This window comes from Anopheles moucheti, chromosome 3 (assembly GCF_943734755.1).
Source record: "Anopheles moucheti chromosome 3, idAnoMoucSN_F20_07, whole genome shotgun sequence".
NCBI lineage: Eukaryota > Metazoa > Arthropoda > Insecta > Diptera > Culicidae > Anopheles > Anopheles moucheti.
Window position 1 is genome coordinate 5,322,128 of NC_069141.1, and position 21,381 is coordinate 5,343,508.

General features: G+C 43.1%; 1 protein-coding gene across 2 annotated transcripts; it reads right to left on the minus strand.

Moving 5' to 3' along the window:
• Positions 1-50: 50 nt before the first annotated feature.
• LOC128300310 (AP-1 complex subunit gamma-1) lies at positions 51-21,227 on the minus strand. Of its 2 annotated transcripts, none has more exons than XM_053036329.1 (16): positions 20,999-21,227; positions 17,470-17,921; positions 12,948-13,009; positions 11,876-12,206; positions 11,545-11,783; positions 10,735-10,811; positions 6,137-6,232; positions 5,894-6,054; positions 5,431-5,815; positions 5,152-5,362; positions 4,573-4,693; positions 4,211-4,508; positions 3,598-4,137; positions 3,398-3,538; positions 3,211-3,318; positions 51-3,146 (listed from the first exon to the last, which is right to left on the minus strand). In XM_053036329.1, the coding sequence occupies exons 2-16, from the start codon at positions 17,487-17,489 to the stop codon at positions 3,045-3,047; spliced, it is 2,892 nt and encodes a 963-aa protein (XP_052892289.1). In that variant the 5' UTR covers positions 17,490-17,921; positions 20,999-21,227; the 3' UTR covers positions 51-3,044. The 2 variants fall into 2 exon arrangements, with proteins under 2 accessions (XP_052892289.1, XP_052892288.1); XM_053036328.1 differs by having other exon boundaries at positions 4,573-4,711.
• Positions 21,228-21,381: the final 154 nt, after the last annotated feature.

Consider the following 21,381-nt stretch of genomic DNA (forward strand, 5'->3'; position numbering starts at 1 on the left):
GTTACAATAATGTATCATACATTTATTTATATTTTTCATCATTTGCATGCTGTTGTTTTCTCGTTTTGTTTGTCCGATCCTTTTTACGTTTTTCAGTTCACGTTCACGCTTTTTTTGGGGGAGGGTTACTGTAATTAGTTTTCAGTGTTTTGTGTGTTTGTTCCTTTAGTTTACCATTTCCTACACAACAATACACACTTGCATGTGAACACAAAAAAATATAAGCCACCGCAGTTAAGTAAAAATGCTATGTCTCCCTCTCTCTCTCTCTCTTTCCTTCTTTTCCGCTCTAGTTTACAACACTTCGGGTCATCCGTTAACATGTTTCTCGGTGTAATGTATCCCAATAATATATAGCTAACATGTTACGTGTTTGCCTGCTATTAAGTAGTTTGCTTTCTTACATAGTCGCTCCCCACCCCTTCCCGTCCACCTAAAGATTATACTATTATTATTTTTTTCTCCCCATCTTATAATACAACCAACTGGTACGAGGCATATAAACCTCAAAGAAAAATACCCGCGGGATAATGTTATGTGCAACGTCGTTACCATTTTCTATTATTGCTCATTCTATACCATCTTGTGAGTGTTTCACAGCAATTGCATAAACGGTGGCCATTTTTTCGCATCTGTGCTTTAATTGTTAAGTACCAGTTTCCTATTTCCGTAACTCAACAGATGAGGTAATGGATATGCAAAAGACATAGAAAGAAATCAAAATAATAAATTAAACTAAAAGAAAGGCATACAAAAATCACTCGAACACGAACGAAAGAAAAACACATGAAGGAAACAATTACTAGCGCTTCTGGTTATATTTTTTTCGCACATGTCTTACACGAGAAAGAGTAGTAAAGAAAGATGGAAAGAGTGGTGATTTTTTGTGTACAGCCCTTAAAAGTGTATTTTTTGTCCCTGGTTACACACTCTTGCACATCCTTTCCATTTAATTCTCATACTCTTCGGGGTTTTGTTTTGTTTTTGTTTTTTGGACGGAAAACAACACCAGATCCGGTGGCGTGGCCACACTAGAACTATTCTCCTTTCAATCCGCAACCGGCGCAATATCTCTTCCGTATATTCACTAACGACTAACCTCACTTTCCTCTTTGCGATTCTTATGCGATCGGCACAAATGGAACTTGGCATCCCGCGTTCATTAGGGGCGCGCACTAGGAACGGCATGTTATGTTGGTTTGTGTGTCTATGTGTGTGTGTGGAAGATCGTTACAGAGGGATCGCGGCTTCATTGGACACTACACACAAACGCACTACACGAACACGCTAGGACCGAATGTGTGTGTCCGTGGGGCAGCTAAACAATCGAGGGTGGAGTCAACGGCCCCAACCCTCTGCAACACCAACAAGGACACAAAGCTGCTGCATCCCAAACACGATCAACAATCAATCTATCAAGCCTAGTGTGCATCTCCATTCTACATGCCCCATTTCTGAATCGCTTACATCCTGTTTTAGTACCTATTTATGTGGTTGGATGTGTGATTGATATTTATATTGTATGCTTCCCTAAAAGTGTTCTGCGTATATTTTCTAGGTTAACTCATTCTGGGTTTTTATAGTTCTTTTACAATATTTGCCTGCACTATTTCTTTTCCTTTCTAAAGCTTATATGTATAGGTTCCTTCTTATGCCATCGTTTTGTTACTTTCGTTTATGTTTTCTCCTTGTTTAGTGTAACAGACTGATTATTTACAGGGTTTTCTTGTGGACTTTCATATCAACACTTCATTCATACAACACCAATTTATCTTTTTACGCTCAAAAGATTCGTTTTGATTGTAACAGCATTACATTGAGATTATACAAATGTTACGTCGATATCAAATTCCGGCATATTAAACCCCTTTTGCGTTTTTTTAATATAAGCTATAATGAGAGGCGTTTCAATGTCTTTTACTCTTTCATCCACACTGTTTTCACACCGTGGCGCGCTGGAACAGTATAAATGTAGGATGTTAGGCAGGATAATAACATAATCAAAACCTTATGCACGTACAATTATCATTACTTGTGTTAATGTTCTCCCCCCTTTTTATCCATTTTTATTATGCACAGCAAATGTTGTTTTGTACAAACGTGTATCGCGTTGATACGTCGATTTCGCTCCAACAAAACACATTCATCAGACCGCAGCAACACATCCGAAACAAACACTTTGTTTCACACGGTACGTTGCAATTTTTTCTATCATTCTTTCTCTAACTATATGTTGCAGAGCTATACGGTTCCATCCAGAAAGCCATTTAATAGGTTAAGAGGATTACGAAATGAATGGGGGATAGTATCGAATTACACTTTAATGGCCTTTCCCTGCCGCAGTTTAACAAACGCTTTCCAACGACACGTTAACTGTTCACTATCCTATTCCTAACCGACCCTTTCCCGCCCAAAACACCTTGAGCAACCGTATCGTGTCGTATCGATGTGTTCTAAATTGCTTTCTAAATAGTGGTTCCATTGCTGCGCGGCTCGCAGGAAAAGGATACCAGGAAGTAGTGGGGGAAAGCAGAGTGGCGGTGGCCATCTCGGGGTAGCTTAAGCTTTTCATCTTTCTACACAGGCGCGTGAATGCGCGCGCGCTCGGAGAAAACATTATGCATTTGCTCCATAGTTTTAGCATATTACAAATAAAACAGTATTGCGTCGAATTCTTAAAACGTAAAATTGATGGATGGAAGTAGATAGTGAGATAAAACCTTGTTTTTTTTTCATATAAAGCTATTACAATCTATACAATTCAAAAACCCTAAGCGCGAAGCATTTGCAACAGGGCGCGGCAAACGCTTCGCATCAAATAACACAATAACATAAATTAAGCTCTTGAATTATGAAAGACGCGCACACTCATGCCCCCGGAAAGGGTTGGGTTATGTTTGGCAACGCAACTGCAAATTGATAGAGAACTTTTTTCCCCCATCCTTTCAAACAACCGCGGGCAATAGCAATGGCCTGACTGCCGATCGTGTGTGCTGTTGCAGCGCTGATGACGTTAGTGTATCGGACCGGTTCTCGTTTAGGTCTCATTCGGTAGGTTCTTCTGGAAAGCCGGACACTTCCGTTTGCTCTTGCACCGGATTGCCGTCCGATTGGTACGATATTCGGAGACGCATCCTTAACGTTGCCTGTGTGTTAAGCACAAAACAAATGTATAAATATGTATTTTATCGCATTAAGAAGCTTCATTACCTTAGCTGTGCTAGTAACACGCATTTCCTGCGTTATCGTTCCACCAGGCGGTAACGTGGAACCGGATGGCGAAAGCATCTGCAAGGAGAAACTTCTCGGAACGGCCGCCTGTAAGAGAGGAAAATAGAAGTGTTTAATAAAGTTAACCCCTCTTAAGAGAGCATGTTGTATCGTAATTGCACCATACCTGGAATAGATACTGTTCGAGGGTGGTGAGTGAATTGTTGGTTGCCGTCATGAGAATCTGCAATGCACCGCCCGTATGCTTCGCGGACAGTTGCACTAGGATGCCATTTTTATCCAGTGCCGTCAGCAGCTTCGCATGTTCCTAGATAATTGACACCATGATAATTAATCAATGTTAAAGCGTGTTAAAATGTTACGTACATCATTATTATTAATCGCTGCCGCCGAAAAGTCACTAAACAGACTGGCGCTTCCGTTCGTGGTGTTGCTCACCATCGCCGTCGGTGAGGTGGGACTGGTAAGGCTGCCCAGTCCCGCCAACGGTGATCCCATACCGGGCAGGACCGGCATTGTCGGCGAGAGGTTGGAATTTAGCAGATTATCGAGGCCACCGAAGGAGGAAGAGTTGGCCAGCAGGTTTGGTCCGCCGGTACCATTTTTAATGCTATTGTCATTGAGACTATTTAGATCGAGCCCGATTCCGCCGACACCGATTGGTGTGTTTGCACCGAGCGACGAATTAACGGCGGCCGGTGGTGTACTCGCCGGCATATCTAAGCTGCCGAGCAGATCGAGCAGATCTTGATTGTTGCCGGTTGCGGTGGGTAGACTGCCACCGACCGCCGGTTTACCGTTGGTGGTGGCTGTTGTGCTACCGGAAATCAGCACATCTGCGGTTGGGGCTAACCCAAGACCATCGATCGGATCGTCACCTCCACCGAGTAGATCGAGCAGTGCGCGCTACAAATTAAACCAACAAACGTCGATTAGAGAAGCGTCGATTTTCAGACGGGGAAACATATCCTTGACTTACCGAATCTGATCCAATCTTCCCAACCATACCACCGGTCGTGTTGATCATTAACGAAGAATCACCATCATCGCCACCTTCGATCAGATCGATACTCGGTTGCGGATCATCAAATGCGCCTCCACCGTCAACGTCGGTACCGTTTGGAAGTGTTTTCTGTATTTTGGGCATTTTTTCTAGCAAAGCCGGTCGAAGATGACTGTAATCCTTGAACAGCTGGGCGAATTCTACTCCTCGTTGCTGTAGATCGATGTTCAGATGGGAACCGAACGCTTCAATCATTTGTTTCACGCGCGCTTCCCTGAAAACAGTAAAGCGGTGCAATTAGTTGAAGAACTGCATGTACTCATTGTTTCTCTACTTACTCTTCCTTCGATCGGATGCGAGTGCTTAGCTTAGCCAGTGATACCAGTGCGTACTGTTTCGTCGTCGTCGAAACCGAGGTAGACCAGAGCAGCCGCTGGTAGACATCGACGAGCTGATGTTCTGCAGGGATTTCAACATCTTTGCGTGTTTAAATACCAGATATAGGGACAACGTGTTGGTGCGAGGGATGGTGATGAGATAGCAAGCAGTACCATACCGTATGCGGGGGTGTGTTGTGATGAAACAGAGCATGGGAAAGAAAAAAACACAAAACAAATACTACAGGATTCGGCAACTACAAGGTAGATAATCATCAACGGGAATGGTTTCCTGCCGTTATCTTATGCACTGTAAAGCTTGTACGAATCGCAAACTATCGCACGGTCTATTACTAATCAAAACAAGTTACGCATCACAAAGGCGATACTGAGGACAGCTACAAAATTATCTAAACAATGTCTCGTTTCGACTGATACGGAAGCACGTGCGGGAACGTTCCACCACCAGGGCTGTGTTGTCGATGTATTCCATGAGCAAATCCACAGTTCGTTTTCCCCTTCTAGCCCGCCAAAACCTACCTTCGATCCGTTCGGAACTGAGCACTAAATCACCGTACTCTCCGATCGTCCATACGGCCACCTGCAGGAGTGGTTGTTTCTCCTCCGAATTGGCCACATTGTGTACCGAGCTCCAGAGTCGCAACCCAATGTACGCTTGCTCTTCCGGTGGACTGTTGAGAATTAGGTGGATCGTTGACGACACCACATCATCGCGCACGTAATTACCGGCCTACGGAAATAAACAAAGGATATGCTTAGCGACCAGAAAGCTAAAAAAGCCCAAAGTACTCCACTTACCGCTATCAGCACACTCAATAGCGTATCCAACCGCCAGCGAATGGAAGTTGCGTACCGTTCCGCCACGTGCACCATACGGCTACTGCACTGGGCCTTAAACTCCGGGTCTGCTTTCTCCAAAAACACGAGCAACTCCTTCGACATTGCCCGTATGTTCTGGGAGTTGATTAGCGCAAACGAAAGTTCCATCGCGCGCCTCCTAATCGAAACGTCCGGATCCTTCAGGCACTCCAGTATCGTACTCCGGTGGCGCTGCACGGCCGAAATGTCGGCATGTACCGTCCGCAACAGTGTGTTGAGCGCGACGTATCGAATGTTTTTGTCACTGTTCAGCAAGAACCGGCCAAGAATGTTGACGGCCAACACGCGCAGGCCACCTTCGGATCTGTTTTGTGCATCAAAGAGAAAGTAAAAACAGGTCATGTAAAATAAATGCAGCAAGCAATTTCCAACAAGTCCTTACTTTATATCCATAATGGAAAGCACCGTCTCGTACAGGATGGTGTTGCCAACGTTTTTGCTCGTTTCCGTGTTGGTTGCCACCTGTGCCAGAATGTCGTTCATCGCCTCCGATGCGTCCGGATCGTTGTGTCCGAGAATTCTTAACAGGCGAAGGATTTTTACCTACAAGAAAACGGAGACGAAGATATGAATCAGCGTTCGAACTCACCATGCAACGTACAGTTAAAAATGTTGCAAAGCTTACCTGCAGAAATGGATCACTAACGCCGCTCACGTCGTGCTCCGGTGAGTATCCGGCCAGGATAAGATTTTTCAGAATTCGTACCAGATTCGGCACAATCTGCAGCCATCGCCATAAAACGGGAAGAGAAATAACACAGAGCACAGGAAAAAGAGAAAAACGTTAGCGTTCAGTGTTGGATGGCACCGTGAAGGCACACTTGCAGCAGGGGATAGTGAGTCGCTTGAAAACCCGGTCGGAGGGGACGGGATAAAAACACACGTGAAGGAGCACCATTGCGCTTTTAAAGCTTTTTTCTTTGCATATCCTTATTGCCTCTAGACAAAAGATGTATCGACTTTTGTCTTTTAGAGAGATGTATGATTCTTGTATTGCTACGTAAGAGCCATGTGGAGCCAGGATGATGACACACAGACACAAGAATGAAGTGTCTGTCGTTTCGTTCTGTAGTTTCTGTAGAGGATTTTGTTTCTTCTCGCCGTTATCCTTCTGCTTTTGTTTTAGAGAAGGCATCAACATGCAGGTAAGGGCACATGACATTTACATAGGATAGAGTCACGAACGATGGACGAATAGTGTGAGGCTGTGCGAATAGAGTTCGTACGAGTGTTCAGGGCACTTGAATGAATGGGATGGATGTGAAGACGTTTAGATGTTCTGTTGGAACATTGAATTTTTATAGCACACATACGCGGCACGGATTCGTTCGCTTTCGTGACGGTACTTTACGGGCGGATAGGTTCCACCAAAGTGCTGCTATATATTCACATATTTTCAACTCCATTTTACGCTTCAAAGTAAGCAAAAGCCAATTCATTCTTATTGAGGTGCGAGAAATCATTGATTCGTTTGCATACGTAAATCATACTCAATGGTATGTTTGTACGCTTTATACAAAATGGAATTTCTTATCTAAAACTGATACACTTGTTCATTATAAACATAACACCCCCATCCACTAATTGACGAGGGAGAAAAGCAACATTAAAGCTACACCTATTAGAAACGTCAATACACCGGCACACTAGCAGATAGAGCTGACCATTTGTCGGAATCAAGCCAAAACTGAGCTGAGCAGACTGAAAGAAAAACAAATTGCAACCATAAAAGCAGAAAAGTGATGCAGCAGCAGCTAGCATAATGGACGAAAAGCATTAGCTTTAGGAGGAAGGTATGAACATGAATAAATCATACTATGAAGCAGATGAACTAGAATCGTCCAGCATGAAGCCAATGTGCACGGTTCAACGGTGGCGAAGCGGCAAAAACGTCGAAAGGACGAATCGGAAGACCGGGAACGCGATCGCAAACGAAATTTAAAATCAAGTCACAAAATAAAACCAACAAAAAAAAACTCGTTGACCATTTCATTCGCAGGACGAAACGAAAAACCGAACCGAGCGAAGGAAAAACAAACAGAGAGAGAGAGAAGGGAGAGTGAATAAAAAAGGACGAATTCAATGAAAAATGTTTTTCCAGCGTAAAAGCCTGTCTCAGAAGCAGCAGCAGCAGCAGCAGCATTGCCGGTAGACGAACCGACAAGCACGGCCAAATAAATCCCGATGAACATGATGGGGTGGTCACGGGTGGGGACAGACAGACCCGTTTGAGCATAACTCTTGCTGCTGCACACGTATGCATTGTGAAAATGATGAATATTTTAAGCGCATCAGCAGCCCACACGAGGCGGCACAACATCGAAACGATACTGAAACATACACACATGGCTGAATGGTCATGCTTATGCTCGAGAGAAGGTGACCGAAGAATTGGCATGCAATTGAGCGGACGGTGACCCGGAAACGCAACCAGCAGTAACGAGGTGTCGGGTGTGAGGAAGAAGTGTACTAAAGGGCCACTAGCATCGGTTTTGATTGATTGGCGTAAGCTATCAGTTATGACTGATCATGGAGCGGCGGCACACGGCATAAACATCAATTATCGGTGGATTTGCTAATCTACATTTAAACAGCAATCTTATTTGTATCGATAAACGATTTTAAAAGAAAATGACATGGAATAAGAGCTCATTTAGTTGGGGTGTGTTAAACGAAAATGGTATTTTATTTTTAAACACAACATTAAACCCGAATTTAAATACATTCAACACAGTTATACCAATCCAAAAAAAGACCCGACCCCCCCCCAACAAACGAATCAAAATCACAAAAACCGTACGAAAGCAACTTTTGGGAAGCCGTCCAGCAGAAACGGATAAACAACACCATAAACAAGCATAACAAACAATAAGTGGTACAACGCTACGGACAACACCCACCACCCCACCAACGAATGTCCTGTGCTGCGTGCACTGAGTTCGAAAGTGGACTGAGTGGAGTGGTAGTAACAGCGAAGAACTGAGAAAGTTTTGCAACTTTTTGGCTTAATCGAAAAGCAAACGAAAAAACGAACAAAAAAAACCTTAAAGCAACTTGAACTTGGAAACAAAACACTGTTAGTACATCGATTGTGGCACATCAAGAGCGTTGTTTTTTTACGGTGAAGTGTGAAAAGCATTTACGGAAATGCAGCAGTTAATTAAATAGTTAGTAAATAACATCAACATACATAGAAAAGCGTATACAAAGCTGGTGTTTGCTCTAGCAACATGAACAGCCCAAAATAAAAAAAAAGAAATTCTAACTTCTATTCCGATACGTTCCACAGCAATGCTCGTGGTAAGAACAAATCAGGCCAAGACAGTCTCGCACACATTCCGTTGAGTGATGGATGCCATAGTACAGCACAAAAAGCGTAGGAGAAACGAGAATCAACAATTCGTTTGTCTTAGAGCGGTAGAATGAAGATGGGTAACTATTGCTAGAGGCTATCGGCTTTAACTTCCCTGCCGGGTTTTATACACCGGGTTTTAAAGGAGCACACAGTCCATAGGGGTTTATTTATTATTATGTGCGGGATAGTTTATAAACGAAAGCACCGAGTCTCGGGACATTACAATGAAGGTACACTAACAGATGAGAGTATGCATAAAGTATCTCGAATGACATTAAGTAAGATCAGGTTAATAGAAAGTTTACGATAGTTTACGAAAGAAGGAGAGCGAGAGCGTATAGAAATGGAAAAGATATGTGGGGCATTACCTCTTGATTTCCACTATCCTGGCAAGCAATGAGCAATGGTTCGGGGAGGGATTAACAGCAAGAAAACGGTTAAAATACATAGTACGGATGATGGTTACTTGGTATTTGGTTCTGATTGTTTATGACGATGGACACATCGCATTATGGAGGATAAATATGTTCATCTATCAGTTCGTCTAGATCGATGAACGGCATATGTGTAGAGCAAGGATGCTACGCATGAAGGAGCAGTAGGGGTTGTTTAACTTCTCACCGAAAAAAAAACCGACAAAATGTCGCAAATTCCAATATAACTTTTGAAAAAATACCAATTTTCTTTTTTACTCCAATTTGCCCAAGAGCGTGGAAGAAGTTCAAACAAAAGCACATACCAGAAAACAGTTGGTAATAAAAAGTTACGGAACAAAAACCCAAAAAGCCACTGAAGAATATGAATGTAAAACGGAAACAAACACATTTTTACTAATTTCAAACACTACTTCATTACTGTTTGCTTTACAGATGCGTCCAAAAATGGTGTATGAGTGCATACTTTCTCGAACAAAACGTGTCAAAAATGTATGGCAATTAGTGTGAACTAGAAAGTATAAATAGGGAAAAATCACTATTGCTAAAATTACTACACTGCATCCATACACTACAGCACAAAAATTGTTGACGATCTTAAGGAAATGATTTGGTACATGTGCGTGTGTGTGTCGCAGAAAAAACGAAAGAGCAACCATTTGGTGGGAAAAACGTACACGACAATGTTAATGTAAGAAATATTGCTACTTTAAAAAAAAAACTAGCCCAAAATACAGGTAAAACTAACGGCATTGATTCTAATATTCTAAGGTAAGGTGCTAAAACCTTACGTTTTACCAAAGAACTATGCAACGGAGTTGCTACTAATTCATACAGGTCTACATTTCTTATTGCTTAGCATAAGTATCCATTCTGTAAAGTGAAAAAAAACAACTAACTCTAACATCTGTACGTTATGGTACGTGGTATGCACTAAAACGTCAACCGATTGAAGGAACGAACAATTTCCTCTAAAAGAAAACGTATATGCTCGCCAGTAGTAGCTATACTAACATAATTCAAACAAGATTGTTGCTATCGCACAACCATCAAGTTGTAACTAATATCACTTACTTAAAAGTCCACTAGACTAAAGAGAACAACAATATACCGAAAAACATGACAAAACCCAAATAAATAAGTAACGAAACTAACAAAAAACACTAAACAAACAAATTGTAAAACAGTACTCTTCAAGTAAAGATAAACAGAAAAGTCTCCATTGACCCAAGGGCTCGACGAGTAGAGTGCTCCAATAAAAAGGAATATAACATTTAATGGAAACTCTCCTTACAAGTGCAGCTTAACCGATAAACAGTGGGAACGGTATGCCACCCATTGGTAAACTGTGTATCGATGTGTGTCGATGAATAGAGGTGTCTGTACGGGAACGGTGAATAACGCGTGTGAGATGATATCGTTAAACATTCTTACCTTTTTAAAGTGATTCAAGGTGTCGGAACTCTTTTCGCACATCTCCGTAATAAGGGTAACGCCAGCGATCAGAATGCCTGCCGATAAAGGATGATACCGTTTAATAAAAAATAACTTTCTGGCTTACATGTTTAAGCTGTTGGTGCAAAAAAAATACTGTTTACACCACGCACCAATATGATTGCCACGATGCGCACATCGTAAAAGGTTTCACTTGTCTTAATTAGCCAGCATATGTCTGGGCGCAGGCAAACACACCAGTATCTTCTCTCTCTCATGGCTTCCGTCAACTATGCTGGCGGTATTGATTATTGCCTTAGCGTTAGCCACCAGTAATGCGGTGCTGTGGTTCGTTGGCTGCCGATGCACAAGCTAATTTTGCCAACCGTGCCCTAATGAATATATCAGCATAAATTACATCCCGCCTGATGCGGATGGAGTCCGCTGTTTGCCGGGTGGTCACATTTTACACCGTAGCTACCGACAACGGTTTCCAGAGATCCAGCAAACTTATTATCGTCCCTGGAAAGGGACCTTGTTTTCTAGCTCTCTTTTGGTACGTTTGTTAATTATCGGTGTCGGTTACGGCCGTAAATTGCTGTGTAAGGTAGTTACGTCACACCTTCTCGTTTAGTACCATTAGAAAACAAGATGCTGTTTTTAAAATACTGCCTTAACGATGTTGCTAGTTAAACGGACCAAATGAAATCCTAACTACCGTGCCCGATGCATCTCACTATTCTTAACATAAAATACGCATCCACAGCATTGTTACGTGGTGTTGCACAGCGGCAAATGCATTTCCATTACCGTGATTTTTCTCGTTCAGCAGCGACCGTGTAGCCGGAAGGAAAATTTCCATCAACTCCGGCACCCGCTTGATGATCCGGAACGCACAAAGGGCCGCCTTTTTCCGGATGTATGCATTCGGTGAGCGCATTAGCTTTTCCACCTCGCCCGCCAAATCCCGGGCCATTTCCGGTGAGGCGATTGCACCGAGCGTACAGAGCGCCAACCCCACCACGAACTGTGTCGGACTGTTGAGGTCACTGTGTGAAGCAGGAGAATTAGAAAAGAGAGACGAGTTTAATAGCTGGATCATATTCAGACCGTATCTTCCGGTCGCTAGGGTAGTACTTACTTCTTCAGACAGTTGGTAATCAGCAGATGAACGTCCTGCCGCTCGTCCAGCAGCAGCATCGCACCCAGATAGCCAATACGCTTGTCGGTGAACCGCGGACTGGCCGTCAGCTTGAGGCACTCGAGCTGGCCGAAATGGGCCGGATAGCCGAGCATGTGTATGTACAGCAGCTTGGCAATGTTGCGACATCGCCACACCGAATCTTCCTCGCGGAATGTGCTACGAATGTAGGCGCACTCGCGGTTCACCACGGCACGCTCTTCGGCCGCCGTCCGGGCGGCTCGGATCTGTCGGATAAGATCTCGCAGGCGGGTTGGCGTTGGTATACGTACTAAAAAGCGAAGCGTGTAAAGGGAAATGGAATTAGAAACGGTGTTTAAAATTGATATCAATTCCAAGTGCTAAGCTCTCATTCGTTATCACATTAAAGCGGACTTTAAATGAGTATCACCCGCGAGGAAATCTAATTTTCGAAATATTATCCAATCTACAATTCCGTTCTATTAATAGCTCATCGAAAGAACTTTTTCTGTACAAACAGGAGTTTGTTGTGCTTCTGTACGCACTACCACCGGAGAATATTAATTAGTTTCAATCGATATTATTATCAGACCCAAACCATCAACCCAAAACCTCAATGCACGGAGCATTGCATACAGAGAACGGAAGGAAACTTCCCGTCTGGCGGTTCGGTACAACGAACTTCCGGCGTGCACGAAGTTGTTCAATGGTGGATAATGTTCATTCATTGGTTTAATGTGGAAAAGCATTCGGTGAGCCATGGTGGTGATGGTAGTGGTCGTAACCAATGAGCCGCACCCAAAAATAAAATTCTCCATCTCCTGGCACGACAGACAGCGTTCCCCCGATGCTTAAAACAAGCTCGTTCAACGCGTTTGATAAAAAGCTACCGAGAGAAAAGGGTAGCAAAATTATATTCGGCAGCATTTTTATCCTCCACATACATGACGCTACTGGAAATGGTCCCACAGTTCTGGCTCATCGTTCTGTCCCAGGTTGACCATTGTCGTTCGTTTGGAATCATTCATCCGTGGCGTGTGTGTTTACTCACCTCGTTCTATCGTCTCGTTGATGGCTTGTCGTATGGTGGCCATATTAAACGCTGGATTGAACCTTTGAGAGAGCGAGAGAAGAAAAAGAGACAAAACACAATTTAAATAAGTATTTATGTAACAATATCGAACGGGATGGGGGTGGTGGATTCTTGGAAACCCGGCCATTTTATTCTGATTTAATAGAAAGCAAAAGGTCCCCCCTTCTGAAATCGGATTTTCCCTCTAAGAGTGCCCCATTTAATTACAGTACCAGGATGTTGCATGACATCACTAAATGGGAAGGTATCGAAAATGATAAATTAATAGTGTGGGATGGTAAGTAAGCTGTCGTGAACGATGTGGAACAGGTGATAGCGATGCAGGGAAATAATTAGGCAATTAACACCAGGTGAAACTATCCGGCTGCCGGTGAACGGGACCCTTCATTATCCAACAATGTGACCTGGCGTGCCATTAACAAGCCATAACCGGCAGGTATATTTGCAGCTTGGAATATAATCGACAATTAAATCTCGATGTTCATTCTTTAACCACTTACTTATTGACAGAATTAAGTAGTGTTGGGTAAATTTGATTCAGATTCATGAATCCGAATGAATCTTTGAATAGAATGAATTTATCTGAATCTCTATTCCAAGATGAATGATTCCTCAAAGAAGCGTGAAACAGCCAAGATGTAAGTATTCTTATTCCGCATCTAAACTCGCTAGACCCCTGTGGTAATCAAGGACCTCAAGAACATTTCGGCATATCAAGCGTGCGGCTAATCGGTCCGGTATGCATCATACATATCAAAAACCCATTATCCCCCCATCTCCCATTTGGGTGGCTGTAAACAGCATAATATTTCAATGATAATCATAACCCGTGTCGGTGTCAGTGTCGGTGGCGCAAGATCGATTGGTTTGAGGTGTTCAAGTGGAACCGATTTCGGTTTTTCACCAGGGTCACACGAACACACGCACCCACCACAAAATGCCACACTAGAAGAATGTCTGAGAAAGGGCGAAGTGTTAGCATTACTCGAACCTATATGCCCTTTGGAGAGCTGAGCTGAGCGTATGGGTAAATACAAGGGAAACACGATACGGTACCGGCCACGGAAGTAGAAAAATTGATGTCGATACGCACGAACGAATGGGAAATAAAGGTTTCCAAATTGTACCAACCGAAACACGATTGACAAACTGTGTGGAGGTGCCGAATGTGACAAAGATGTCCCAGAAAGTGTACAGCAAACCAAATTCCGACGCGATTATTTAGTAGAAGAGAAACAACATCCACATTGGCTTTGCGGGAGACGATTTCTTCACGGAAGATCGGAAGGCGCTAACATGGCGGAAGGTCACGGTAGCCATCAGATGCGCTGCACTTCATTGACATTCATGTTTGTGTGTTGCTTCAACTGATCACTACGGTCACGATCATTATCGAGGCAATGCAAATCAGCTTAAGCGAAGGAAAGTTTTTTAGCTGATAAATCAACTCTTGTCAGGAATAAACATTAATCATTAAAACAATGCCAAGAGTCATGCTGCTCCAAAAAAGTCTGCACAGAGTCTACTCCGCCGCAAACGAAAATCCTTGTGTCAAAAATGAAACGAACCCATGGGGCCGTTTTGATGCTCCACCAATCCACCAGAAGTGTAATACAATCCACAAGGGACGGTCCTCAACCCCCCGGCACACACTTGGCTGAACGAGTGCGAACCCCGGGGACCAGACCAGCTTTACCACAAGTTGATCTAAGATTATTTTCCACTGGGACACCTCGGCTGGCGTATGTGTATGTCACTTACTTAGTCTCCAACCTGCCGTCCATGTAATCCCTTTAGGTCACGGGGCCATCCAGACCTCACAACCAAACGAAACACACTCGACTCGAGGACCTTCGCCAGCGTTACTACTTGCGTCCGTATGTCCTTGGAAAGCAGCAGAAGCTTTGGACGAGCACACGACGAGCTAGGGAAATTTTAATCACGACCGAATCCTGTCCGGGTCGTCCCAAATCCAGTCATCGTCACGTACGGCACGTAAAATCAAGGTGTGTACGAGACGATGATGATGATGCGGTTTGGTGAGTAAAACTGATACAAAAAAAGGACCAAAACTAGACTAACCATACACCCGTTTTCTATGCCAGGAGGTAAAATTTGATGATGATGATAAAGATTACGATGGTGGCGTTATGTTTTTTATTTTTTTTAACGTTTTTTGGGGCTAGCCACCTGGCGTGTTGCCCACACCAATTCGGTAGAATTCGGTGTCAATTCATTTTCGACCCACGACAGAGGCACGTCCCATTCTGAGCTGAGGAGGAAGCTTTTGAAGCTGGCAGATACGTATAGGTACAGTAGGGGTTTCCTTGAGGCGAACAAGGAGTTTTTTATTAACTTTAAATATTAAATTTCTGAGCATATCATCAGGAGGCATCTAACTGGGAGGGAAGTTTCACATCTATCTGAAACTGACACTAAATTAAGGGCTTTATCTAGTGGATTATGTACAGTATACTCTTGTGATTATAAACAACAAGGTGAAAATATTTGCTTTTCAGTGGCAAATATGCTCAACAATTCTTCAAACATCCCATGAATCATTCATAGAACCAGAAACGCAATAGACACATCAGTATGGCTGCTACTGGTTAAACAAGTTGTTTGGGTCGTTTGAGATGAATTGCACTAGTGTATGGGGACCATTCTAAAGTGCATTCTATATTGCTAAACAAAATTCCAATGTATTGTACATCAAATCACAAATAATCTCCTGGTAGCAAACGTGCAAACAAAAGCTTCTAGATAAGCGACGCAATAAATCACACTTGTCGTGGTGGTTAAATAATCGCTTTATCTCCTTCAATGCTCCCCTTCTGCACACTATGCTTCTCACGTAGGTATCCGATAAGGTGTTCAGCTGAAACCGGAACATGCCTTTAAAATATAATCCAATAGTCTACCTCCTCCCAGTACGGCACGCAAGGGAAGGAAAGCTTTAAACAATATTATTTTAGCTGTTGAGAAATCCGCTTTGTTAACATTGCGGCGATATACCCTAACAAGAAACGAAGACACAAAGTTTGTGCACGTTTTACCCACCTTATGCATTAGCTCCCGCTGGATGCATTTAATCAGCTTCCATCCGGACCGGGGTTCCGGTGTGTAGAACAACAAACCACCATGTACACAAACACCAATACAAAACCGGTAGTGCATCTGTTAATGCCTGCTTAAGCTGACAACACAAGTCGACCGAAAGCCCCGTGCTTGTTGCTCATATGCCACAGAAAACGTAGCAACCGCCTTCCTCCTCGGTGCTCTCGTTTCCCGTGGCAACCCTTTCACAGTCACAAACCCCGCGAACAAGTGTTGCAGGGTTGCGGGATCCACAAATACAATGCATTTATGGGAGGAAAAATGGCATACGGATAGATCTATCAGACAAACAATACCACAGCTACAGTGATATCAGTAGCAGTAGCAGTAGCAGCAGCAGCAGCAGCTGATGTAACCATTGAAGGTTGCGTTGTGAGACGTCGTTGTACGTACAGCACTGCAAATCAGTGGCCTCGGTGAGAAATTCTATTCTATTGGAATTGTAGCGTACACCTTACGAGGGAGATGCATTACGCAGCATCAACGGTATTGTGTAGACTAAAAGCACCAATGAACTTACTCAAAAACATATTGGTTTTATTTTTGGTAATTGTTTTGAAATCAGTAGGCGTTGCTTTATCTTTCCATAACTCATAGTACGGTAATGATAGGTGATCCCACCAAAAGTATTTTAAATGGTGCTGTGCCTAATTAATCAGTTGAGAAGAGTGACTCTCAAAAGATTCATGAATCCTCAAAGCAATGACGATTCATGCCTCTTGGAGCCCTAAAGTGGAAGATCATTTAGGTCCATTCTTGGCAACTCATGATGACCCAGGAGAGGAGGGAATTTATTCATTCGATTCTAAGATTTATTCAGATTCATGAATCTTTGTCAGATACACCCAACATACATACATGAATTAGCCAAGATTTGCTGGTCTGTCATGTACCAATTATTTGAACCGTAAAGCTAAATCGACTTGATATATCACTCGTCTATAAAAAGCAAATACGGTAGTTCTAGTGTTAAATTACGTAACGTACTCTGAATACTGAATATTCAAACTGAATAAATTTAAGATGTATTTAGCAGATTCTATTATAAACCAATATGAACTAATGTTCAAAACCATGAAGATATTGTTACTGTTTTACTGAGTTTTGAAAGTTTGTAATGTAGTTTATGTTCAAGAAATGTTTAACCCACTCCCTCTAATACAATGTGCATTGATGCCTTTTCCCCAGGAAATGGATTTTGCGAAATATAGAACATACAAGTATGGAACCAAATTTGGGCCAGCGCTAAATCAAAATGGTACGAAAAAGCTCAAAATGGAACATTGGTATCTGTACGGAGCGGGAATTAAAACGAAATCCAATCCACCGAGACACAACCACCCACATACGTGTTTCCACTTACCCATGATCGGAGGCATTCATCCTGGCACTTGGGCCCTACAGCAGCCGTGTCTAACTTATCGCACGATGATTAATGTCCGGCGGGGGTTTGGCGCTGAACGACTTCGCGCGGCTTTGGCCAGCCTTGCGGGGCCCAGCAGGTAGTTGCAGGTTCGGAGGATTTCTTCTCAATATAGCTGACTCGCTATTTCTGTTTCACTAACTTTCACTCACTATACACTCACATACACGTGCACAAGAAAATAAATAATAAAACAAAACGCAGGAAACGGAGGCACTGTGATACACTATTGGACACTTGCCACCGGAAGTGAGCGATTCCGGAGCAAAATGATAACTCCTAACGAACCGAAGGTTAACACCGGCCAAGACGTTCACATGAATGGGGTAGGGGGGTTTATCTCTGTATCGTCTCTAAGTAGGCCGGTAAAGGTTGCACTAAACTCCTTTTCGCTACAAATTAAGTAGAATGTAAAATAAAAATTCAATTTAGTTTTTATTCGTCTCGTGATACGTAATCTCCTCCCGCATAATATTTCCATTTGGTTAGACGTGCGGTTAATTGGAATGACTATGGCGTTTGTCGTAAGTTTCTCCCCAAGGAACCCTAATAACCATAACTGGAACAGCTTTAATTTGCCGCGCTGATGCGTAAATCTTGATGCGTTTGATTGAAATTTAACGACAGCAATGAAGCAAATCAATTGCTGACGGGAACTTTAAGCGTAGTGCCGTGCCTGAGATGCATCACATTTAATTGGACACAAGCAGTACCAATAGGCATCAGTGTATGGCTCTCTGTGATTTGATCAGTGCACGTGACTTGATACAATTTTTTGCACGATATTATTCAATAATTTCGACAAGGTTTTCTAGTTAAGAGCATTTTCAATAATTGTACTGAAACAAAGCCTAAATCTTACAAAGCCTGTTTGAAAACATAATTTTGAAGGTACATCACAACTTGGTCCAAATATCTGATATCAAATGGGTTCTCCTTACATAGAACAAGTACATAGGCAATGGAGGATCAATCCCCTTGGAGGCCCAGGGCGGAATTTTTAAAGGGGGGCCTATAATTTTGCTAAGACATTATCGGTGTTAGGGAGGTGTACTTAAAACATGATTTAACAACACCAGCAAAATCTCGAAAAGAAAGATCCCTTGCGTACACCTCAGAGTTCTGTTGCGTAGCCCTGTAAATGGGCCTAGTAAGCTAGTCTTTATATAAACGTTTGTATGCGCTAAGGAGAACTACAACGCCACATTTTTTACGATTTACGTACATTTACGAATCCTGATTAGTCCAACGCCTTCTACGATTTTTTGCCCAAGGTACAGTTTTCAATCGGTTTACTTTACGGTAACAATCAGAGAAATTTCTTAGAAACCTGTTTTGCTCATGTTGATGTTTTAGGCGATGAACAACACAATTGTTTTAGATTTTCGATACCAGAAAAACATGTTTTTCAAGAGGTGACACCTGCAGTGTGGAATAAATTAGCCCATCACTATTGCATTGCACACTATCAAACCCGTGAGAGCGATCGCTAGTGTAAGGAAGATGGATGAAACTGAAAGCATCCTTCATCTCGCTCAAACTTCCCATCGACTGGTACGAAATTCCATACCAACCAGCTATTTCAGATTGCCGATACCAGGAGAGCATCCACGGAAGAGGTAGCACCTTGTACAGCAATTTTGCTCGAAAACCGCCGAAAGGTATGCAATGTTTAAACACTAACTTTCCCTTTGGTCGTGAAAAATTTCTTCGAAAACTACCAGTTTCCGAATGTATGGTACCAGGAGAGCATCCACGGAAGAGGTAGCTCCTGGTACTGCGCCGTAAGGTATGCAATGTTTATACACTAACTTTGCAACCAACTTGCAATGCAATGCGCCGTAAGGTATGCAATGTTTGTACACTAACTTTGCAACCAACTTGCAATGCAAGTTTGGTGCATGCAAGAAACTTGCAAGATGGCGCCCAACTTTGTACTTGCATGCAACAAACTTGCATGCAATCTTGTATGCAAGTTTTCGCTGCTGCGATATGCTGAATAAATGAGAATGAATGAGCTATATTATAGTACTGAGCTTCATCAAATCCTTACAGAGTTGTGATTCACAAATAAATATAAATTTAAATCTCGAAATATGTGTACTACTGAATTATTATTTCCCTTCGTTACTGCTATGCCATACGTGTGATGATTGCATGACCATCTCTTGTCTATATTCATAACCTTCCTTCCCAAATTATATTTGTTTAACACTCGAAAGTCCAGTGCCAAATGACGTCAGGCAGCTGCTTCTGGAAATGAAACCCTTCCCGTTCAACGTCCTCCTCCTTCCGGCTTGCGTCGTCTAACCGTCTGTGCATTGTAACCCGCTCAAAGGTGACACGTTTCACACATCAAAATGACAAATCATAAATTCTCGATCGCAGCAACACATTGCAAACATTCGGTTTGCTGCTCCATACACACTGCACTTTTACACTTGGGTCAGAAAGAAGCTTTTCTTTACTTCCAAACCTCTATACACGGACCAGATGTTTTACGCGTAAATGGAAAGAACTTCGTCGAGGGTTGGCTCTTGTTTGTAGTGGTTTGTCGCTTAATTTTCATTAGCGGTTAGCGAAACGGAACCACCCCAGTAAAAGAAAATCAGCAAACGCAGCACCTGTGTCATCCTTTTTGTCGCACTTTACACTTGTTCGCCCTGTTTCGCACACAACTACACAGCGAATGACGACAATACACGAACACCGTGTTTCGCACTAATCCTTTGACTTGGGGCTTTATGCTTTTGCTTTTGGCAGCACGTTATGCACATTATCGGAATGGGGTCGTTTTGCAGCATTAAACGTGAGTTGTGAATTCGTACACATACTCACTGCTGGTTCAAAGGATATTGCACTGAATATTGCATTTCAATATGTACACAGCTAGGCGTCTGATGGATGGTGGGGTTTTCCAATGCTCAGGGAAAGTGAAGGCTATTCATTTTCCCCCAACGATTGCATGGTGAAACACTTCCCAGCCCGAGGTCAATATTCGCACTCTTCATTGATCCTTCCGTAGTGACCTGTGCGGGAGGTGTTTTGAGTAGGTTTATGGAAACAAACATTCTGAGCGTTAACATACACTCCCTGCTGGACACGCAAAGTAGGCCTTTGACAGCCAGCAGACACACCAACACACACGCACATGCGCGCATACCAACACACACGTCAGCAACGCAACTCTTTCCACGGAACCCCGTATGAGGTGTCTTAATTTGGAGTGATTCGTGCCTGTTCCAATCGACTTTACCATGGCCAACCTTCTTGGGAGGGAAAACCCTCAGGGTGGCTCATTTCCCTGCCACTAACCACAGCTGCCTTTTCGACCAATCTTCTGCTGGAAACTTCAACTACAGCAAGCAGGTCACATCTTTTCTTAGCTTCCTTCTGTTTCGTTTCAAGATTTTTTGCAAATCTTATGTGACCCCCAGGATCAGCAGCGTTGCAACCCGCGCACACTTACACGCGAGATGCGAGATGACCGGATGGTGATGATGATGACCGAGAGAATTCCACCCCTGCCCACCGTAACTTGCTCGTGTGGAACGTTTAATCTTCACTGGTACCGAGCAAACTGCAAACTTCCGCTATTTGCCAGGACACCTGAACGCGAATCGGCCCCGGAACAACTGGATGTTGAGCCAAGGAGCGAGCTTTTGCAGCAACGAGACCGATTTTTGGCAATAGTCCACGCAAACACACGAGAAGGCAGAAAAAGAGGTTTCGTTTCTTTTTCTTTCCACTTTCTCCAAAGTGTGACAATGAAGGAGGCTCATACAATACTGTACCGACTGACATAAGCCAACTGTCAGTTGAACAATCATTCGGAACGTTTGTGAATTGATG

Excerpts from the sequence above, each read along its gene's own strand:
- LOC128300310 (XM_053036328.1), bottom strand. The coding sequence starts at position 17,489 with ATGAATGCCTCCGATCATGG. Across the intron at positions 4,712-5,151 it reads CAGTTCCGAACGGATCGAAG|ATGTTGAAATCCCTGCAGAA; the intron begins GTAGGTTTTGGC and ends AAACACGCAAAG. Across the intron at positions 3,319-3,397 it reads TCGAACAGTATCTATTCCAG|GCGGCCGTTCCGAGAAGTTT; the intron begins GTATGGTGCAAT and ends CCTCTCTTACAG.